This window comes from Hyaena hyaena, unplaced genomic scaffold (genome assembly GCF_003009895.1).
Source record: "Hyaena hyaena isolate Hyena2069 unplaced genomic scaffold, ASM300989v1 scaffold_936, whole genome shotgun sequence".
Lineage (NCBI taxonomy): Eukaryota > Metazoa > Chordata > Mammalia > Carnivora > Hyaenidae > Hyaena > Hyaena hyaena.
Window position 1 is genome coordinate 645,441 of NW_024081568.1, and position 19,282 is coordinate 664,722.

General features: G+C 56.6%; 1 protein-coding gene across 1 annotated transcript in view; it reads right to left on the reverse strand.

The window, feature by feature from the left end:
* The window catches only part of KMT2D (lysine methyltransferase 2D), a 39,224-nt gene that overhangs the window by 3,261 nt on the left and 16,681 nt on the right, over positions 1-19,282 (reverse strand). The window contains exons 26-53 of the mRNA XM_039221056.1: positions 19,059-19,169; positions 18,719-18,856; positions 18,529-18,613; positions 18,051-18,292; positions 17,879-17,952; positions 17,621-17,671; positions 15,686-17,497; positions 15,387-15,569; positions 15,170-15,306; positions 13,061-14,952; positions 11,553-11,676; positions 11,320-11,404; positions 11,148-11,214; positions 10,822-11,054; positions 7,939-10,722; positions 7,663-7,803; positions 7,372-7,539; positions 7,056-7,215; positions 6,355-6,430; positions 6,000-6,175; positions 5,772-5,902; positions 4,991-5,123; positions 4,785-4,912; positions 3,492-4,632; positions 2,507-2,643; positions 2,285-2,415; positions 345-630; positions 32-105 (exon numbers count right to left, since the gene is read on the reverse strand). Coding sequence (XP_039076987.1) covers positions 32-105; positions 345-630; positions 2,285-2,415; positions 2,507-2,643; positions 3,492-4,632; positions 4,785-4,912; positions 4,991-5,123; positions 5,772-5,902; positions 6,000-6,175; positions 6,355-6,430; positions 7,056-7,215; positions 7,372-7,539; positions 7,663-7,803; positions 7,939-10,722; positions 10,822-11,054; positions 11,148-11,214; positions 11,320-11,404; positions 11,553-11,676; positions 13,061-14,952; positions 15,170-15,306; positions 15,387-15,569; positions 15,686-17,497; positions 17,621-17,671; positions 17,879-17,952; positions 18,051-18,292; positions 18,529-18,613; positions 18,719-18,856; positions 19,059-19,169 — 10,900 coding nt within the window. The remainder of the gene's footprint in view (positions 1-31; positions 106-344; positions 631-2,284; positions 2,416-2,506; positions 2,644-3,491; positions 4,633-4,784; positions 4,913-4,990; positions 5,124-5,771; positions 5,903-5,999; positions 6,176-6,354; positions 6,431-7,055; positions 7,216-7,371; positions 7,540-7,662; positions 7,804-7,938; positions 10,723-10,821; positions 11,055-11,147; positions 11,215-11,319; positions 11,405-11,552; positions 11,677-13,060; positions 14,953-15,169; positions 15,307-15,386; positions 15,570-15,685; positions 17,498-17,620; positions 17,672-17,878; positions 17,953-18,050; positions 18,293-18,528; positions 18,614-18,718; positions 18,857-19,058; positions 19,170-19,282) is intronic.

A 19,282-nucleotide genomic window follows, 5' to 3' on the forward strand; every position in this document is an offset into this window, starting at 1 on the left:
CTAAATCCCTCCTTCCTCATTCCTCTCTCACCTGGCAGGACCTCCGGTCAACGTAGCATCAATCACATGTTCATTGTTTATTCGGAACATGTAGATGCCTCGATTCTAGAAAGGACGAAATTGTACAAGTGAGAACAGTATCAGAGAATGGCAGCGGTGCTGGTGGTGAGAACAGGTAGCAGACTCGGGCAGTGGGTTTATCTTCCTTTCTTATTCTGCCTTTGTCCCATCGCCCACCTCCTCCTCCCGCAGCTTTCCACCTGCTCCCCTGACCCTGATTCCGCCCCTTGCTCCTCGGCTGAGCACAGACCATACACTAAGACGGTGCCTCTGCCAGTCCATACCTGCTCCTCATAGATTTTCTCCCGCCGGTTGGCCACCTCGTTGCGAATGATGGTGCCGATATACTCAATGACCATTGTGTGCTTTTCTAGGTCCTTGGCGGCATAGAGCCCCAGGCCCTGGATACGGGAGCGAGCCAGATACACATTGTTCTTCCACTCAGTGCGCAGGCGCCGGTACTGTGATGACTTGGAGTGCACAAACTGCTTGCTGTATGGGGTGTTGGTCTCGCCTGTGAAGGTGCTCTGATACGCCTTGGACATGCTGGTGCTGTTCAGGGTGTGAGGCCTGGGAGGTGACACAGGCCATGACAAGATAGTTCTCCCTCAGACCACACACACCACCCGCCTCCTCCCTGGGATGTGCAACATGCCAGTTAGGGGCACGTGCTGTCTTGAGAATGGAGTAGAGGCATGTGGGTCTCGGCCTTAGTGAGGTAGCCACTGGTTATGGGGACCCTTCCGACACCCCTGAGTGGCACAGAGAGCCCAGGATAGGGGATGGGGTGTGGAGGGAGGGGGGCACCAATTCCCCTACACTGAGCCCGCTCTCCCATCTCCCCACCTTAAACCACCCTCTTGCCAAACATTACACAAGGCCATGCTCCTCTGGGAGGTCTTCCCCAAGCAGCTCAGGCCTGGAGTTTAAGCTCATGATTTGCTCAAACATCCGAGTTCTACCTCCTGAACATACTGGAAGCCCTGAAAATGGGGGCCGGGTCTACCACATCGGGCTGGATTTGAATTAAAAGTGGCTCTGAATTCACAGCCAAAAAGTGGTATCCTTTCCTTCCTTCAGACTGTCCCCTTCTCTGACATAACGTCGGGCTCTGTGCAGATGGCTCAGTGCAGGGGAATGACTGCTGCCTGGCAGGATGCCTTTGCACCACCCTAGGGCACCAGCCAAAATCTTGCCCATCCCAGAGCAGTGGTTTTCAAATGTTTTTGATTCTTTTTTATTTAGCAGAAAGTTTTTTTCTTTTTTCTTTAACAAAATGTCATCGGAATTCCAATACATAAACTAGATGAAAAAGAGAATGCTTTTAGTTGAATCCAATTTGGGGAAGGGATGAATGAAGAGGGCCAAGTTCGGCTTATTCAGTTTATGTGTTATAGGACTTTCTGAAACACACACAGTTTGAAAACCACTGCAGCATCGCAGACTGGGGATAACTGGGGTAGAAGAGCCTGATGCTCTACGACAGCCCGAGGAGCAACAAAAGGCCTCCAAGAAAACCCTGCTACGCGGATTCTGCCTCCCCTCGACCCAGGGACCAAAGTCAGGCCACCGTGGTACACGGAAAGAGCAGTGAACCACAAATCAAGAGGTAAGGTTCTGGTCCCAGCTGCGTGACCTTTGTCTAGTCACTTAACTTTTCCGGGTCTCAGTTTTCTCAGCTGTAAAATGGGGGTCATACCACCTGCCCTACCTACCTCATAAGGTTGTTGTGAGGATCAAATGAGATAATGGATGTGAAAACGCTTTGAAAAAAAAAGTATAAAGTGCTATACAAATGTAAGGTTTTATTACTTTTCCATTATATTTCTAATTATTTTTGATACCAACTCAGCCTGGGGAAGGGAAGGTGACCCTAGCACTTATAGGGTGTCTCACGTTTGGGAGAATCACAGGCCCCCTAGAAGCAAAATAAGAGGAAGGAGGTGACTGCCCCCCTTATATCTTTCATACAATTTCACCGCTGTCTACCCGGAACCTCCCCAACAGTCATTCCCAGGGTGCCCAAGATAAGACTGTCCCAGAACCCAGGGCAACCTAGGACACCCAAGCAGGGCGGAGAAAGAGGAAAGGGATACCCTAAGTGATAGCTGCGTACCCTCTAATCAGGAGGCCTAGCGTGAACCCCCAAACCCTCTTAATTGGCTGGAGGGTTCCTAGCAACCGCCCACTCCCACATCCCACGGCCCCCACCACACAAGCTCACCGTTTGTAGTGTGTGAGGATTTTAGGCTCTGATCGGGCACAACCCGTGGGATTGATCATGAGTGGCAGCTCCATCAGGGGGTGGCGTCCATACCGGAATAAATAGTTTTGACAGCTCTCCACTCCAGGCAGCTGTGGGCACAGGTCATGTTTGCCTCAGCCAGAACGTTTTGGGAGCAGGAGCAGAGTTCCCAGTGCCCACTGGCCCCTAGCCCCTCCTTACTGATTCAGCTATGCGCAGCACGGCGTGCACCGTCAGCCCAAAGAGCTCCTCGCCTTTCAGGTACTCAGGGAAGAGCCGCAGCATGTCGGCCTCTTTTCTCATGGCAGCCACAGGCTCAATGATGCGATTCCACACAGCTAAGAGGCAAAGAAAGAGAGCAGCCCTCAGAGGCAACTTCTACTCACTGACCTCAGCCCTAACCTCCCTTTGGAGCTACGGTCATTTCCTGCAGCCTGCATACCTCTGTCACGAGGCTGTGTGGTTCTTCAAGACCCCCCAGTGGCCTCCCAGTCCCATTCTCCCACAATAAGGAAGGTCGGCTTCCTACCCTGGAGGGGCATCAGACAGTCCCGTGACACACAAACATGGACCCAGAGCCCAGAAGACCCAGCACAGGCCACAGTGACTAACCGAGAGCCAGAACAAGAGGCATGCTCTGGACTTGGGATGACTTGGGTTCAAGTTCTAGTACTGGCTTTAAGTCCTTAAGCCAAATACTCAAATCTCTCTATGGCTCTGTTTCTTTATGTATGAACTGGGCAAAATGAAAGTACTTACGTCACAGGGTTGGCATAAACAAATTAACCGAAATCAGTCACTTACATTAGTTTGTGCCACAAAGTACATGCTCACTTATTTTTATCATTAATGCTAAAACTAAGATCAACAGAATTTTGGCCAGGACAAAGCAGCCATAAGGAACACGTGGTTAAGAACAGGGTGGGTGAGCCAGATGATGTGGTCTCAGAATCATATTCTTTAGTTCCACTGCGGATAGGAAAAGAAGCTAGAATACGTGAAGTAGACAAGCAAAACATTTTCAAATTACAAGGGAAATTAAGGGGACTAAAAGAGGCTAAAACACCTTCACTGAGAATCTCTAAAAGACCTCCACCTGCCAGAGGTCAGGAGAGGAAGGTCACTCACAAAGATTCTGCGAATCTCTCCCACTTCCATATTACCATTTCAAGGACCCAGTGCTCACCCTGAGGGGAGGCATCAGTGAAGACCAGGTCCTCCAGGCCCTGCTCAATGACTTTGATTATAAACTCTGGCCTTCCATTGTTCTCGCCAATGGAGCAGCGGTAGCAGCAGCGGCGGTTGTTGGTACGAAGGCTCCAGTAGATACGTGTGGCCTCATAGCCCACGGGATAAAGGGCAGTGGCACTGTGGAAGTCGGCCATTTGGTGAGGGAGCAGCTGTCCAATGGCATGGAACACGAGGCCCCCTACACGGAACATGTGCAGCCGCTCTCCCCGCTGGATGATGCTGGCGATCTGCTTCACCTCATCCCGCTCAATGTAGACCCGCCGGAAGACAGCAAAAGAGCTCAGCTCCTGCTCACAGGGTCCCTTGATCTTATGCATTGGACACAGCATGGTCTTGTCCTTGAAGAACATGCACTTGGCGCGGATGGCACAGGCAAAATGGTAGACGTTAGGACAACGCATTCGATTGCAGCTGCTGGTGGCACCGGTGCGCTGGCACAGGGAGCACTTGGTGAGCAATCCTCGGTGCAGGGCAACCTCCACGTTCATCAGTGCCCCGCCCTGGGTCTCGTACACCTCCGTGGACCACAGGGCACAGTTGAGGTGCACCCACAGGTCCAGGTCCAGGTTCAGCAGGCGGGCAGGCCCATCAGTGGCCCCATCACCCTCCTCGTGACAGAAGCAGCAGCGCCGCATGTCGCGAGGCACCTTGTCAGGTCGCAGGGCTGTGCCAAGCTGTTCCATAAACTCTGCCACTTCCCGCTCATCCTCCTGCCGCCCACCACCCTTCTGAATGGTCAGCAGCAGCCGCAGCCGCTTCCAACGCACCCCCTTCCACTTCTTGAGGCGAGGGGGCCGGGAATCTTCACCTTCTTCAGGGGGCCGGGCTCGGGGCTTGGGTCGGGCTGATTCGGGGGATGAGGCCAGTGGCAGAGGTGAGGGGACGGGTGGCTCAGCTGAGGGTTCAGCAGGGAGTTCAGCCAGGGGCTCAGCAGGGGGGCTGGCAGGAGAGGGTGCCAAGGGGGAAGGGGGTGGGGAGGGTTCTTCAGGCGGCGGGGCTGAGAGCTGTCGCACGTCCAGGTTGGAGACGTTGTAGGTGTAGCTGTGTTGAGTGGGTGGCTCTGGGGCGGGGCTCTCCTATGGGAGGGTACATGCCCAGTATCATTAGTGCCAGCTCCTCACTTAACTAGCCCCTTCCCTCTCCTCTCGCCCAGATTCCACTCTCCCAAAAGCCCTCTGCCTTCTTTGCCCTAGCCAGACACCCACCTCCCTTTCTCCCCCAGACCTACCTGTTTCAGGAGGCTCAAGATGTCTAGCTGGCTCTTGAGGGTATAGCCAGGCAACACTGCATCAAACTGTTTCAGCCAATCTGGGCCGGCTTCTGGGCTCTTGCCTCCCAGACCCTTTTCTTTCCCTCCTGCAGGAAGGAAGGGGTCAGAACCTCCCACCAGAAGCATTCCCCACAGGTCCCAAGGACTTTTCCTGCCACACTCACCAGGGCAGTCGGCTTCTCCCTTCTTAGGCTCAGTGCCTCCCCGCGCAGGGCTCTCTGGGAACAGCACCTCATAAGAGTTAGGGATCTTCATGCTCAGCAGCTCTGCCACTGCCACCATCACACCATTCAGGTTCTGCCAGGGCAGGGAAGGGGATGGGAAGGCTGTGTCTGCAGTGTAGTGTGAGCACTGCCACCGGTTTTGATGGGGACAAGAACACCCAGAACCCCATTCCCCAAGCAGCCAGTCAGTCCTGCGCTTCTCACACACTTCCTTCACAGCACCTTTCCCAGACAGCTGCGGCCATTAACGGGCACTCCACAAAAAGGGACTAGTGCCGAGTTTAGGAATGACACACTATATCCACAACCTGGAGACTCATGGTACACATTAACAAGTTAAAGGATCTGTGGAACCTTGTAGTAAAGAAACTTGTTTTGTGGTTTCAACCGGGAGCTCCAACTTTCTTTGACCACGAAACCCTGTCAGCATTAAAAAAAATATAACAAGAGTTCCACCAAACATGACTGAGGACACGCTGTCTTGCAGCATTTGTCGCAATACGTGCAACTCTCCTCAATTGCTGACTTGGGTCTACCACTGGACCATGAACCCCCTGAGGGCAGGGACCTCTCATGCTTTGTTTACCCTAACCCCACAGCCTCCAGCCCAGGCACTCACACACGTCAGGTCCTAGTACATAGTTCTGAGTGACTGAATTTATCCACACAAGCTCCTTCTGACCAGGAGCCCCTGGGTCTCCGAGGTACCCCCAGGACACACCTTGGCTGCAGCAGCAGAGACTGTCAGCATGACTGACACCTCACTTCCTTTGCCCTTTTCCCAAGTGGTGGCAGGCAGTTTTCCAGGGGCTTCCAGTTCCAGGGTCCCATAAGGTTTGGTATCTGGGAAGACTGAATGAGAGAGGGACCTGTGTAAGCTCTAGCTGCCTCTCTCCTCCAGGCTCGGACAACACAGCCCTGTCTGGCCCACGCCCAGAGCAGCCTCTACCTGGGATGCTGGCCCGAGGAATGATGGGGATGACAGGGGAGAGAGCCCGGTCATCCTGCTCCCACCGGCCTGAGCCAAGCTGAGGGAAACGTGGGGCCTCCTCCCCCAGGATGCTCTCAGGGGACGAAGCTGGCACAATGCTGTCAGGAGAATCACTGTCCTCATCACTCTCCATCCTGTGGGCCAAAAGTAGAACATTTGTTGGTATAGCCCTGCAGACTCCTCCTCCCCACTCCCAAATCTAGAAATTAATAGATGTCATAGCCAGTTCTGAAACCTACCACTGGCCAAAGGAAAGATGAAGCCCCCTGCACCCCCACTCCCATTCCTCATCCGCATTTCTGGCTGCCCCTACCTGACATCCTCAGTCTGATTGTGAGGAGGCGTAGGCAAGGCAGCCAGCAGGTCTAGACTCTTCACCTCTGATGCATCTGAAGAGAAGAAAGGGAGAAGAAAATCAGGCTGGTGACCAGAGCTGACAGGGCTTTCTCCCCTGTATTTCAGGCCTAACTAGTACAGGGTCTAGCTTAGCTATCATGCTCGCTGTCTACCTACCGACCGATCTACAAGTCTGGGGCAGATGAGCTGTATTTATTGAGCGTTTTCTGTATGTCAGGTCCTGGGCTTTATAATTTTTTAACAACTCAGCCAGAGGGATGTTTTAACACCTATTTACGGTGAAGAAGTTGGGCTCCACACAGTCAGTCATGTTACTTAGCTGTGCTAACACAACTAAATTAATACAGGAACCTGAATTCAAATCCAGATTTGACTATAGTTCTGTACCCACTCAAGCAGGGCTGTTCCTCATGAAGAAAAGCCTCATTAACCCTTTCCCTGCCACCCACCTCCCCTGTTGCCTGTTCTCTGGACTCTTTGCTTCCAACCAATCAGCCCTGAACAGGCCCTTCCTTACCTCAGGCATCCTGTCACACGTGTGCACAGGGCAACATGCAACCATTCCTGTCTCACACTGTATGAGAGAGAACACTAACCAACTGGGACTCCAGCTACCAAATCCTACCAGAGGAGAGGCCCATTCTGCTCATGACTTACCCCTCAGCGTCCCTTCAGTCTCCCGGGCAGAGGCAGCATCCTTGGGGTGCTCCCCCAGCTCTTCAGATGGAGTGACGCCGTTCACCATCTTCTGCTGCACCGATGGGGGTGGGGTGGGGGGCAGCGACGAGGGTGGTGTCGGCGGGTTACTCAGGTTATTCTGGGGGTGGGGTGGGGTGTTGTGTGCAAGATGGCATAGGGAGACTGACGTAATCTCCTGGCCCCACACGACATCAGCAACTTCCTCATCTTCCGTTCCCACCTCCACCTCCCCAAGAACCTTGTCATCCCCAAAAGGTATTGCCGTTTTTCTGACCTTGGTAAGCAGCTGGGAATAGTAGTCAGGGCCCGTGGACAGTGCCCCACTTCCAAAGGCCCCCCTCAGCTGGCACTGCCCATTGACTGGGCAGCCACTGCCGAAGGGAGCAAAGAGGCTAAAATTGGCGGTGATGGTGGGCTCCGTTAGGGGCAGCAGGGACAGCTCCTAGGAGGGGCAAGATGACAAGGTTGGAAGCCCGCAGTGTATACATCTCTGCCACTGCACAGCTGGGGGCCAGGGTGCCCCCTATCCTGGAATGGGACCAGGGGGCTAGCTCCTGGGGGTCACCTGTTTCAGCTGTTTCAGCAAGGCCTCGCTGGCCCTCACCCCGTCCTCCTTCCGCAGCTTCTTTCGGGAGCTCACCAACCTGTCGCTTGCCTTCTGTACCCGCTTGGGCTTTGGTGTCAAAGGCTTCCTTGCTGCTGTATCCTAAGCCAGATAAACCCACAGTGAAGGCTGCTGCCCTCCTCAGAGCCCTTGCCTCCTCTGTTTGAACAGACATGCTCACGCTGCCCTGGGTTGCAGCCCCCATTCTCTCTGCTCCAATCCATCTAGAGTACTCACCTCCTTGTTGCTGGGGGTACCCTGTAGTTTCTGCTCCAGCCCAGCCAGCTTGCTGTCAATGTGCCCGTTGATCTCAGCTCGCAGCCCCTCGGGCCCCCGCCCAGTGCTGAGTTGCACATTCTTTGCCCGTAGAAGCTTCTGCAAGAGCAGATGCCCGGCCTCTGAGCGGGGGCCTGCCAGCAGGAGGTGGTTGCTGGTACCTGGTGCCCCTATTGGCTCCCCATTGGCCTCCCTCTTCACCGCCTGGGCTCCCAGGGCACATGGCTCTTCCCGAGGCTCCTGCTTGATGCTGAGATGAGGTGGCTCAGGCACTGGCTGCCCATTCACCTGCTCCAGATGAATGCTCTGCTCTGGCTTCTGGGCTTCCACTAGATTGTCTGGGGGCTCCCAAGGTCCCAGCCCCTTGCCAAAGAAGGTATCTGCAAGCTGGGCAGCAGCAGGTGAGACCCTCCCAGGAGGCAGCTCCAAGGATGGCCCCTGGGGTTTAGGAGTCCCTGGCTGGGTGGGGGTGAGCTGGGCCTCAGAAGGGAGCTGGGACGGGACTAGGGGGCTGGCTCCTAGGGGCTGTGAGGAAGGTCTCTTTGGCTCTTGGGGGCTGGATGGTGGAGGTGTGGGATGGACAGGGCCAACAACAGGTCCTGTGGCTAAGGCTCCTTGTGGGGTGGGGAGCCGGGGTGGGCCCTGAGGTCGAAGCCCTGCCCCTAGCTCCTGGAGAGGGCCGGTCTGGGATCCAGGGAAGCCCCCAAGCTGAGGCTGGCGGCCAAGGAGGCCCTGGAGGGGAGAGGGCTGGGCCCCAGGCTCCTGGTAGGGTGGGGCGTGGCGCACTGACTGACTCTGCTGCAGCTGCCGTTGCATGAGGAGCGCCTGTAGCTGCTGCTGCTGCTGTGGACTCAAGTGCCGCAGCTGGGGGTTTTTGGCCAGGACTCCTTGGAGCTGTGCTCGAAGCTGACCCACTGTAGGCATGACGCCAGCCCCGGGCAAGCCCTGACCAGCCTGGGGGACAGGTCCTGATTTGGCAGGCTGTGGCCCTGCATTATTTTGCACTGGCCGCTCTAGTCCAAGGGGCTGCTGGGAACCCAGAAGGTTCTGGGTCATGGTCCCAGGCTGCTCCCCTAAAGGAACAGAGGATTGGGCCAGCAGGTGGGGCATAGATGAGGCCTCAGAAGATGATCCGCTGCCTGCTTGCCCATGGCTTCCCACACCTCCTGTGTGGAGCAAGTTAACTTGCTGCTGCTGTTGCCCTGGGACCCTCAGAGGTGGCTGCAGCTGCACGGGGTTGGGCTGAGGCTGGGCTGGGGGTTGGACAAGCAGGAGCTGTGAGTCCCCGGAGAGAGAAGGCTTTACCTCCCCAGGTTCGGTCGCCACTGACTCAGGTATAGTCCCTATTGCTAACGGCCCTCCCTGATGTGTGGAAGGCCCCTCAGCAGCCTCTGGAGGAAGAGCCGTCTCCACAATGCTTTGTTCCTTGCCCGTCAAGAGGACAGTTGGGCCCAGGGCTCCGGGGTTAGAAAAGTGTTGCACAGGCTTGGCTGGCACGCCAGGGCCAAGGGTCACCTGCTGTTGCTGTTGCTGCGGAGACAATAAAGTTCGACTCTGGTTCAAGAGGCCCATCTGCTGCTGCTGCTGCTGCTGCTGCTGCAATTGTTGTTGCTGCTGCTGCTGTAGCTGCTGCTGCTGTAGTTGTTGCTGCTGCTGCAACTGCTGCTGCTGCAGCTGCTGCTGCTGTAGCTGCTGCTGCTGTTGCTGCTGCTGCTGTTGCTGCTGTAGCTGTTGCTGCTGCTGCTGCTGTTGCTGCTGCTGCTGCTGCTGCTGTAGCTGCTGCTGCTGCTGTAGCTGCTGCTGCTGCAAGGAAGCCATGGGCTGAGCACTCAGTTTGGGCTGCCCGCTGTGTGGCATCAGGCCCTGCTGAAGATGGGAAAGGCCTGCCATGGATCCCTGCTGTTGGTGCTGCTGCTGCTGTTGCTGAGCTGAGACCAGCCGGTGTCCCATAAGGCCCTGACCCTGCTGTGCCAGCTGGGGGGAACTCAGCACCCGGGACTGGGTCAGAAGTACCTGTCTGTGAGGACCCTGGGGGCCCAAAGCTCCAGGGTGCTGCTGCTGCTGCTGCTGCAACACTGCCACCTGGGCAGGGCCCAGCATGCCCTGGGGGCCCTGGGGTGGTTGCGGGGACAGTTGCTGGACCAAGAGACCTTGATGGCTGCTGGGAGGAAGAAGCCCCTGGGGCTTGGGACCCAGAGCCTGGTTTGCTTGTACCCCCAGGCTCTGCTGCTGTTGCTGCTGGATTGCCACCTGTCCTAGAAGGTGCTGCTGCTGCTGCTGCTGCTGCTGCTGCAGTTTCTGGGCTAGTTGCATGCGTTGCTGCTGGAGCTGCAGCTGCCTCTCCTGTAAAAGTCTCGAATCAGGTCCTAGGCCTCGAAGAGCAAGGTTGCCAGGGAAAAAGCCTCCTGAGGGGCCAGCCAAGGCCCCAGCCCCACCAGAATGTTGCTGTTGCTGCTGCTGGGCCAGGGAGGTGTTGAGGAAAGGGCCACCAGGCTGTCCAGGGAGAGCCATGCCCCCTGGGGGCAGGCGAAGACCCGCAGCTTGTCCACTCGGAGGCCCCTGTGGTGGCTGCAGCCCATGGCCAGGGAGCAGCTGACCAGGGAGCTTGGTGAGTAGCCGGGGACTCTGGGAAGGGCTGAGAGCCAGCACAGCTGAGTGCTGCTGTTGCTGCTGTTGCTGCTGTTGCTGCTGCTTATTCCGATATTCTGCCATGAGATTGGTGTGCTCCTTCTGCTGCTTCCGGACCTAACACAGGATGGTTGGGAGATCAGCCTAGGGCCTCCCCACCCGTGCCATCCCTCTTCCCGGGCTCCCGGTTCCTAGCCTGAAGTCTGCTTTCCCTACCTGATCCAGTTGTTTCTGGATCTTGCTCTGCTGCTCTGTAACCAGCTTGAGCTTCTCAGCATCAGCTTCTGGGAACTCACGGCCAGCCTTCTTGGCAGTGCGCTGTTTGGCACATAGAGCCTTCCGGGACTTGCGGTGCACACCGATCTGCTCCTCTAGCACCTTCAGCTGCATCTGTAGGAGCTGCTGGGTATGAAACAGCCATTCCTCATACTGCCGCTGGTCAGCCTCATCTGGGAAAGGAAACAGGGTGTCAGGACCTGCAAAAGGGTGACCCCAATCCCTCTTCTTCCACATATCCCACTCCTCCCCATCCCTCTACTCACTGATCACTCCCTGGGCAAAGGTGGGCGGATTGGGACGAGGCTGGGAGGGGTCACCGGCACTCCGCTCCTGTGATGAGAGAGACTGCTAAAGGGTCATTGTTCCATATCAGGCCCTAAAAAAAGTGGCCTGATTGTATAGGATACAAGTTCCTACTCCCACCTGATCACTTACCTGGCCACTCCCAGCTGCTACGTGGTTCTGCAGATCACTGCCAGGCCCCCCTGAGAGCCTCTGGGCTAGCAGGGATACTTGCTGCCTGGAGTCCACCAAAGCAAAGGGGATGTGTAGGTGATATGGGAAGTTGAAAGGCAAAGAGGTGGGACAAGTAGGGAAGGGAACCAGGAAGGAGAGGGAAAGGACTGGGAAAGGAAAGAGCCAGTAACCCCCTACCTCCCAGGTCTTACCTGTTCATACCAGGTGCCACTCCAATGCTGCCCTGAGCCATCACTTTTTTGATGCCTTTCAAAGCCACCATCTTGGCCTTTGCAATGGGATCAATGATATCTTCTGCCGCAAATTTGTCCAGATCTGGAGAGGGGAGGGCCAAGTAAGCTGGACATTGAATTCAATACTCCACTTTATATCTGCTGTTCCTTCCAACACCTTAGCCTCCACCAAACCAAGTAGAACAATTGCATGGCACAAAAGTGGAAGAAAGACCACTGAACTAGGAGCCAGGAAGCCTGACTGACTAGCTTTATTATTTACAGGATACATGGCCCTGTTTTTACTTGTACAGTGCTAAAGGGTACTCAGTAAATATTTGTTGAGCTAACGTACCAATGTCATTTGACTTATCTGAGCCTCAGTGTCCTCCTCTGTTTGACAGACCTCATGATTCCCTACTCTGCCTACCTCATGGAACTACCACGAGGATCAAGAGTAACAAAGACTGTGAGTACACTTTATGACCTGGAAAGCATTCTTTGAAAGTACTCTTAGGGCAACTAGTACAGCCTAAGAACCCTAGATGTGGGCACTGTGCCAAAGTCCTAGATGCCAGTGCTGTTTTGGGCACCATATGCAACACCTACAGCTCATTTCTTGCCTGTTCAGGACGCTGGGTGAAAAAGGAGAAATAAGCGACTACCAAAAACTTAAATCTTCCCAAGATCCTGTATATTCTATATTTCTCCACTGCTCTCAAAACTTAACTCTCCACTTTTTAAAGGACTAACCAAACTTCCTCTCCTCATATTTTAAGGCCATAAAACAGTCAAGAGGATCAGAGGAGCAGTACTCAAACTCTAGCTGTTAGCTGTATGACCTCGGCAAGTTACTTACCCTCCATGCCTACTTCCCTACTTCCCTAACTGAAGACACCCGCAGTACCTATTTAATGAATTTGTTGATTAGATGACGAGGGTAAAGTACTTGGCACGCTGCTTAGCAAATAGTAACCCAATAAATGCTAGTGTAATTCGAGATCTTCCTCAATCTGCCCCCTCTTCTCACGTCTCCAAAATTAGGGTAGTACCCATTCACCTTCCTCCGTACGGAGTCCATTCTGGCCTAACCACCTCAATATGGTCTCCAAACGCACCCACCAATGTCCCCCCAACACCTGTCACTCAAGGGCCTATGCCTGCCTGGACTGCTCTTTCCTACACCACTTCTCTCTAGCTCCTGATCTTTTGGTCTCGCCATAGCTACAAAGCTTTTGCTAACCAGGCGTCATCAATTCATTGCATTCGTTCACACACCTAACTGCCCGCTCTATGCCAGACACCATTCCTCCTTCGGCAAAAGCTACAATGCTTCTGCCTGCACTGCTAGCATGGTATTTAGCCCATGCTGTTTATGTCCCATCTCCCTCAGCTGGGGATTATCTTAGGTCTCTAGCTCCAGTGTTCTTTTGGTGGCAGCAGTGATCACCCCTGAGTAACTAAGCCAGCCCTCTGGCTCAAGTTACCTGTATCAGGAAAGAAGCTGTTAGCCAGCTGCTGCTGCATGGCCAGCTGCTGAGGTTTCATGCACATGGAAGGTGGCATGGTACCCATGGGCTTCTGTGCCAGCACTGGCTGTGGGCTCTGCTGGGGCACCAAGCCTGCCTGCCCCCCGTGTTGCCCACTTAGCATATGTCCTTGACTGGACACCATGGCCATGGATGGGGCCAGGCGCTGCTGGAGGGCATGTGCTGGTGGCTGGGTGGGCATCAGTGGTTGGGCCAAGCCTGGCTGTCGGGAACCTCCAAGTCCTAGGGCAAGCTGCTGTTGGGGCCCAGCCAAACTGGGAGAAGAGACTTCATGTGTCAAAGACATGGCCTGGCCAGGGCCTGGCGTGGCCAGGAGGGAATGCTGCTGTTGCTGCTGCTGTTGTTGCTGCTGCTGCTGGGCAGGCTGCAGCTGTGCTGAAAGCTGTTGCTTCTTCTGCAGCTCCTTCTTCTCGTGCTCCAAAAGGTCCTCGATGAGCAAGGGTAACTCACTGGCTACCAGCGAGCTTTCCATCTTGTCCAGCTCATCCCCTGATGCTGCATGTCCACCAGGCAAGGTCAGGGCCCCACTATCTAGCTCAAACTTTTCCAGCAGGGAGGACCCTCCTGGGCCACTCAGTGGGCTGGGCGTCAGCAGGTGAGCTGGTGGTCCTCCTGTAGCCCCAAAGGGGCCCTTCTCAGTTGTGTGCCCACTGCTAGAAAAGGGTCCTGTGCCCATCCGGGTGTCCCGGCCGCCCATCACACTCTGTCCTGGCTTCAGCCCAAGGCCTAGGGAAGTGGTGGCAGGTGCTGGCTCTACCTTGGGGGTGGTAATGGTGAACTGGCAAGGGGAAGGGTGGCGCCCACCTTCCTCCACCTTGGGCTTCACCTCAGGAAGCACCGATGCCAGACGGGCCTCAGAAGCATCAGCAGCTGGCAGAGGGCGCTCATCAGGGCCTATGGGTCCTGGCTCCACCCCCCGCAGCAGGGCCTCCCGCTCAGCCTTTTCATTGGCAGACTCTACCAGCCTCAGGTGCTCATTGAAAATGTCCTTCTTGTCCCCAGTATCCAGCTCAGGGTCAGTATAGGCCAGGAGATCAAATTCATCCCCATTGAGCAGGTCATCCAGGTGGGGGTCATTGGTCTCCAGGTTTTCCAAGGTGCCCAGCTCATCATCTCCCTTGGCCACATCCACACCCAGGCCCAGGTGAGCAAGCTCCTCATCATCCTCTAGGGCCTTGTGGGCATCAAAGTCATCATCCAGCTCAGGATCCTCACAGGGTAACTTTGCAGCTTCCAGGGCCAGAGGAGGAGGGCGGCCAAGCTCAGTGCTTGAGGTGGGCCGGCTGACCAGTTCCAAGCCCGTGGGCAGCGAGGGACCTTTGGTGTGGGGTACTGGATGGAGACTACTGTTCAATTCAGGGGCCGGAGGAACTGTGGGTTTCTGTGGAGGGAGGCCGGACACCGCTAGGCCTCGAAGCCCTTCAGGAGCCATTCGGTGGGAGTCCTCACTTACTGGGTAAAGTCGGGGTCTCTGAGGGGGGCCCTGACCAGGAAATGGAGCACCCCCAGGTCCTAGTCCTTTCTGTACATTGTGCCGCAACTCAATGAACTGGGCAGGACCAGCTGGACCAGGCACTGGCTCTCCAGGGCCAGGGAGGCGGGCAGGAATTCCTGCCAAGGGGGAAGCTAGGGCTTGGCGGCCAAGTTCAGGCCCAGGAGTTGATGGAAAGCGAGTAGACATGGCAAGTCGCATGGAGGTTGCTGCTGTTGCCTGCTGTTGCTGCTGCTGCTGCTGCCACAGTTGCTGCTGCTGCTGTTGCTGCTGTAAGGGCAGGGACCCAGGATAGGGTGCTCGCTGATAGAAGGCTTGGGAGCCTCCCACCAGTTGCCTGGAAGAATATGCAGTAGTCAGTAAGATGAAATCAGGATGAAGTGCTAGAACATGGGCTTAGGGCATTGAGGAAGGATGGAGTTGAAACAGTAAGAGGGAATGAGGAAGACGAGTAAGTGATACTGGGGACAAGGGTCAGACACAGGAAAATCTGGGGCAACACACAACAGTGGTGAGATCTCTTCCCTCGCTTTACCCCTTGCTTTGGAGCTTACCGGCTGTTCACATCCATAGAAGAAGGGGTGGCTGGTGGAGGTGGCCGGGAGAGTCGGTCATCACTGGGGAAAGCCCCTGGCCCCATGATGGGGCCACCCAACTTGCTTGGGGGCAGCCCCACAAGGTTACTCTTATCCTGGGAGAGATGAAGGTAAATGAAGGAGAGGCGACCTTCAGTGTCCTGGACCCGCCACCCCTTGCCACCACTCTGTCTACCTGGGTCCCAGCGAAGGGAGTCTGGCCTCGACTCAGCTGCTCAAAGGCAGGGCTGCTGGGCTCAGCACCCCAGCTGCCCGGGGGCCCCACTGCTCCTGCAGCTGCCGCAGCTGTTTCCTTCTCCTGCCGAAGGGTGTTGCGCTGGATCTGCTGACGAATCAGCAGCTCCCGTAGTCGCTGGCGCTGTGCAGAGAACAGAGAAATGGGGTAAGTCCATTCTACTCCAATCACAGAGCTGGCACAGAGAAAGCAGAGATATGGGGGGAGGGGGGGTGTTTCACTCCAGGATGTCCACCCACCTGCCGCTGCTTCTCCAGTTCTGTCTGGCTGAGGCTGGACATGCCTGGGTCCTGGGTACCTGGAAGTTCAGGTGCCGCCAAAGAGCTGCCCATTCCAGCCCCTGGGTCTTCTCGCTTATCGACTGGAGAGGTGATGCCTGCCCGCTGTGAGGCCCCGTGCGACAGGTAGGGGAGGGATCCATCCGGTGCAGGTGGTGGTAGGACTGATGGGGGGCGTAGCGGGGACAGCCCAAAGCCCTCTCCTGTGGATCCACTGCTGGATCCCAGGGGGCTGCCTGATGGGTGGAAGTTCCCTGTGGCTACTGAGTAGTTTGTGCTTTGAGGCTTGCCCAAGGTAGGGCCAGGCCCAAAATGGCTGTTGATCCCATGGGGTGGAGGGAGACCAGGCTGAGGGACAGGGGGCTTTAGGGAAGGCTCCCCTACCGCCTGAGGGAAAGTGAAACGCATGGGAGAGGGGGTGCCCACAAATGCACCTGTCCCAGGGGACCGGGTGAAATTGGGGGGCTGCCCACTTGGGACCTTAGCATGGAGCTCACCTGCCGGCCCCGAGGGCAGGGCTGCTGGGAAGCCCCCAGCCCCCAGTGGAGTGTGGGCTAGAGGCCCAGCCTTGAAGGCAACTTCAGGGGGCTGGGGTCGGGGTGGCTTATGCAAGGGGGCAAATGGGTCACGGGACTGAGGGCGTGAGGGTGGACGGGAATAAGGGTCAGGGGACTGGAAGCGAGGGGTAACAGGGGATGGGCAGAAAGCCTCAGCAGACAAAGGACGAGGTGTTAATGGGGACTGGGAGCTGGACTGGGACTGGGGACTGGCAGGTACTCGGGAGAAAGGATCTGAGGGCAATGAGCGAGGGGGCAGGGCACAGCAGCTTTCAGGAGGTGGGGGTTGGGGCCGAGGGGTCAATGGGGGCTGGGCATAGGGGTCAGGATAGGGACCAGGGCGAAAGATGTCCGAGTGGCTGGGAGAAGAAGGGGCCAAAGCCTGGGCAGGGGGTGGCTCCTGGGGCCTTAGGCCCAAGCCCGGGCTCTGGGGCTCTACCTGAGATGCCCGAGGGGTCAGGGGGGCTTTAAAGACATCAGGTGCCTTTAACTCCAGGTTGCCCAAGTGGGGGCCTGAGGAAGGTGAGTCAACGAAGCCTAGGTTTGGGGGTCCATAGCTAGGAGAGGATGCCCCAAGGTCTTCCTTCTTCACCTCTAGGGCCTTCCGAGACTCCCCAAAAGGCGGAGGTGACAACAGGGGCTCGGCAGCCTTGCCCCCTCCTATCCCTGGGCTCTCAGGCACAGCCAGGTTATCCAGTGAGGGGCAGCGGGGTTTGAGAAAGGGGTCAGGTGTGGAGGGCTGGTGTCGGGGGGTGCCGGGTGGGGTAGTGTGGAACTCCCCTGGCTGGCCGGTCCCAGGGCGAGATGAGGCGCCCAGCGTCAGGGGCTGCGCGGGGGCCCCAGCTGGACTAGGATAGGGAGGATAGGTAGGTGGTGCCGTGGGGAAGCGGGGCTCCAGAGCGTAGGCGGGGGCCAGTCCAAAGGGGTCCTGCGAAGGCACTTGGGCGGGCACCTGGGGTGGGAGCTTGAGGAAGAGCTCACCGGGCGAGTCGGGGCCGGGCACTGTGCCCGCCGGCGGCTTCAGGAACCCATCCGCAGAGGTAGACAAGCCGGCGGGGGTAGTGGGGCTGCCAATGAAAATGGTGGGGGCAGCAGCGGGGGGCGGACTGCCCAGTGCCCCTGGCTGGGGGGGAATGCGGAGATGTAGGGCCGGTCGGTCAGTCTTACGGGCCATGTCGCCCACCTTGGTCTGCTTGTTGATCTGGCTCTCAGCCTGCTACAGGGGGAGACCAGGCACAGAGCAGTCAGGCTGCTGTGGCAAGCCCTATGTTCCCCACGCCCTCAAGAGGTGCCAGGCTATAGGACCTGGATGGCATGACCCAGCCTGGCCCCCACTCACCTTTTGCACCTTGTTGATGCGGTGAGCTGCCCGGTTATCTTTGGCCTTTTGCTGAGGGATACAGGACACAGCCTTAGGCCTAGGGCTCAGTTTCATGCCCAGCCCCCATTCTTCACGTCACTTACTCCCTACCCAGAAGCTAATCCCTTCTGGCCCAGTTGGCTTTAGGAGTGGGTAAAGGAAAGAACCAAGGTGAATTTCCCAAAGACACTTCTGAGCCCCAGTTCCCACCCTGACCTAGGCTCCCTTCCAGCTCACCAGGTAGGGGGCTTTGTCAGTAGCTGGAACTTTTCTCCAGAGCTTCATGATTTGTTTGCAACGGCTAGACCAGTCTGGAGGGCAGAGGTATTTTGTTAGAGGAGACTTGGCAGGTAATCCCTGTGCCCACCATGTTACCAGGTTGTTTCCCTTGTCTCCATTCCGTGGGTACCTGGGTAATCTTGCTTGAGATTGGGAAAGTTAATGTTGGCATAGAGCACAGGTGAGATGGTAGAGAGCTGGCCCAACTCCTCATCCTTCTCCCAACGCTGAAGGCTCCGCTGGTTATAGGAGAGCCCGTCGCCCTCTCCCTCTGTGGTGGGGGTGGTGGGGGTGGAGGGCGTGGTGCCCCCTGAGCCGGTCCAAGGGCTGTCTGGCTCACCGGGTTCCGGGCTAAAAAAGCCCCCGCGCTCCCTGGGGCGCAGGGGCAGAGAGTCACAGAGGGCAGGGAAGCCAAGCCCCACCCCAGACAAACTGCCTAGAGCTCCCAGGCCACTGCCTGCTCCCATCAGGAGGGCCACTCACAAAGAAGTAGAGAAAAGTGGTTCTAAAGCACACCCAAGAGTCCAAGACCCCCTCCCTTGGCATGGCCCCAGTGAGAGAGAAGGGACAACAGGGACTGCCCACAGAGGTTACGCATAGATACCAACCTAGAATCCAGGAACGGGGACTGGCAGAGGCCCGGATAGGAGTCCATTGGGCTGCTGGAGGGGAGATTGCCCAAAGGGAGTCCACCTACAAGAGGCATAGGATCAGAGAAAGAGAGCAAGAGGCCCATCCTGGGGGTGAGCTTGGCCAAATGTGGCCACCCCGTCTTGACGCCACTCCCATCTGTATCACCTTGAAGAAAGGGCCTCTGCAGCGGCGTACGACTGCCTTCCGGGCCAGGGGTTCCGCAACCCAGATGCTGCTCTCGTTCAGAACCCAGAACATCCTTGAAGAGCTGCTGCAGGTCTTTGGATTCCATCTTGGGCAGTTCTGTGGGAGATTGATGAAGGACGCCGCTGAGGAAGGCTCGGGATTTAACGGGACACTGCAGGGCCACAAATGACCATGGCCAGGGAGGGAGCCCAGGACTCCCCACCAAAGAAGCTGGCTGTACAGATGGCAGTCCCAGAAGTAGGACCTTCTTCTCCCACAGAGGACCTTTATACATGACAAGCGTGGGCCGCAGCCTCACCTTCAGTGGGAATCCTATCTAAGTCAGAGCTAAGCATCCCTTCACCCGGAGTGCCTGGCTTCTCGGGGTCACTGGGTACTGGGGATGCCTTTATGCCTCCATCCTCAGGTCCTGCAATTGCCAGGAGAAATCCGTCAACCAAGGACAGTGTAGATGCACCACTCTAGCCACCCTGGACCCCAGATGGCATGAAACAGTTTCCAGCCACCAACCCAGATGGTGCT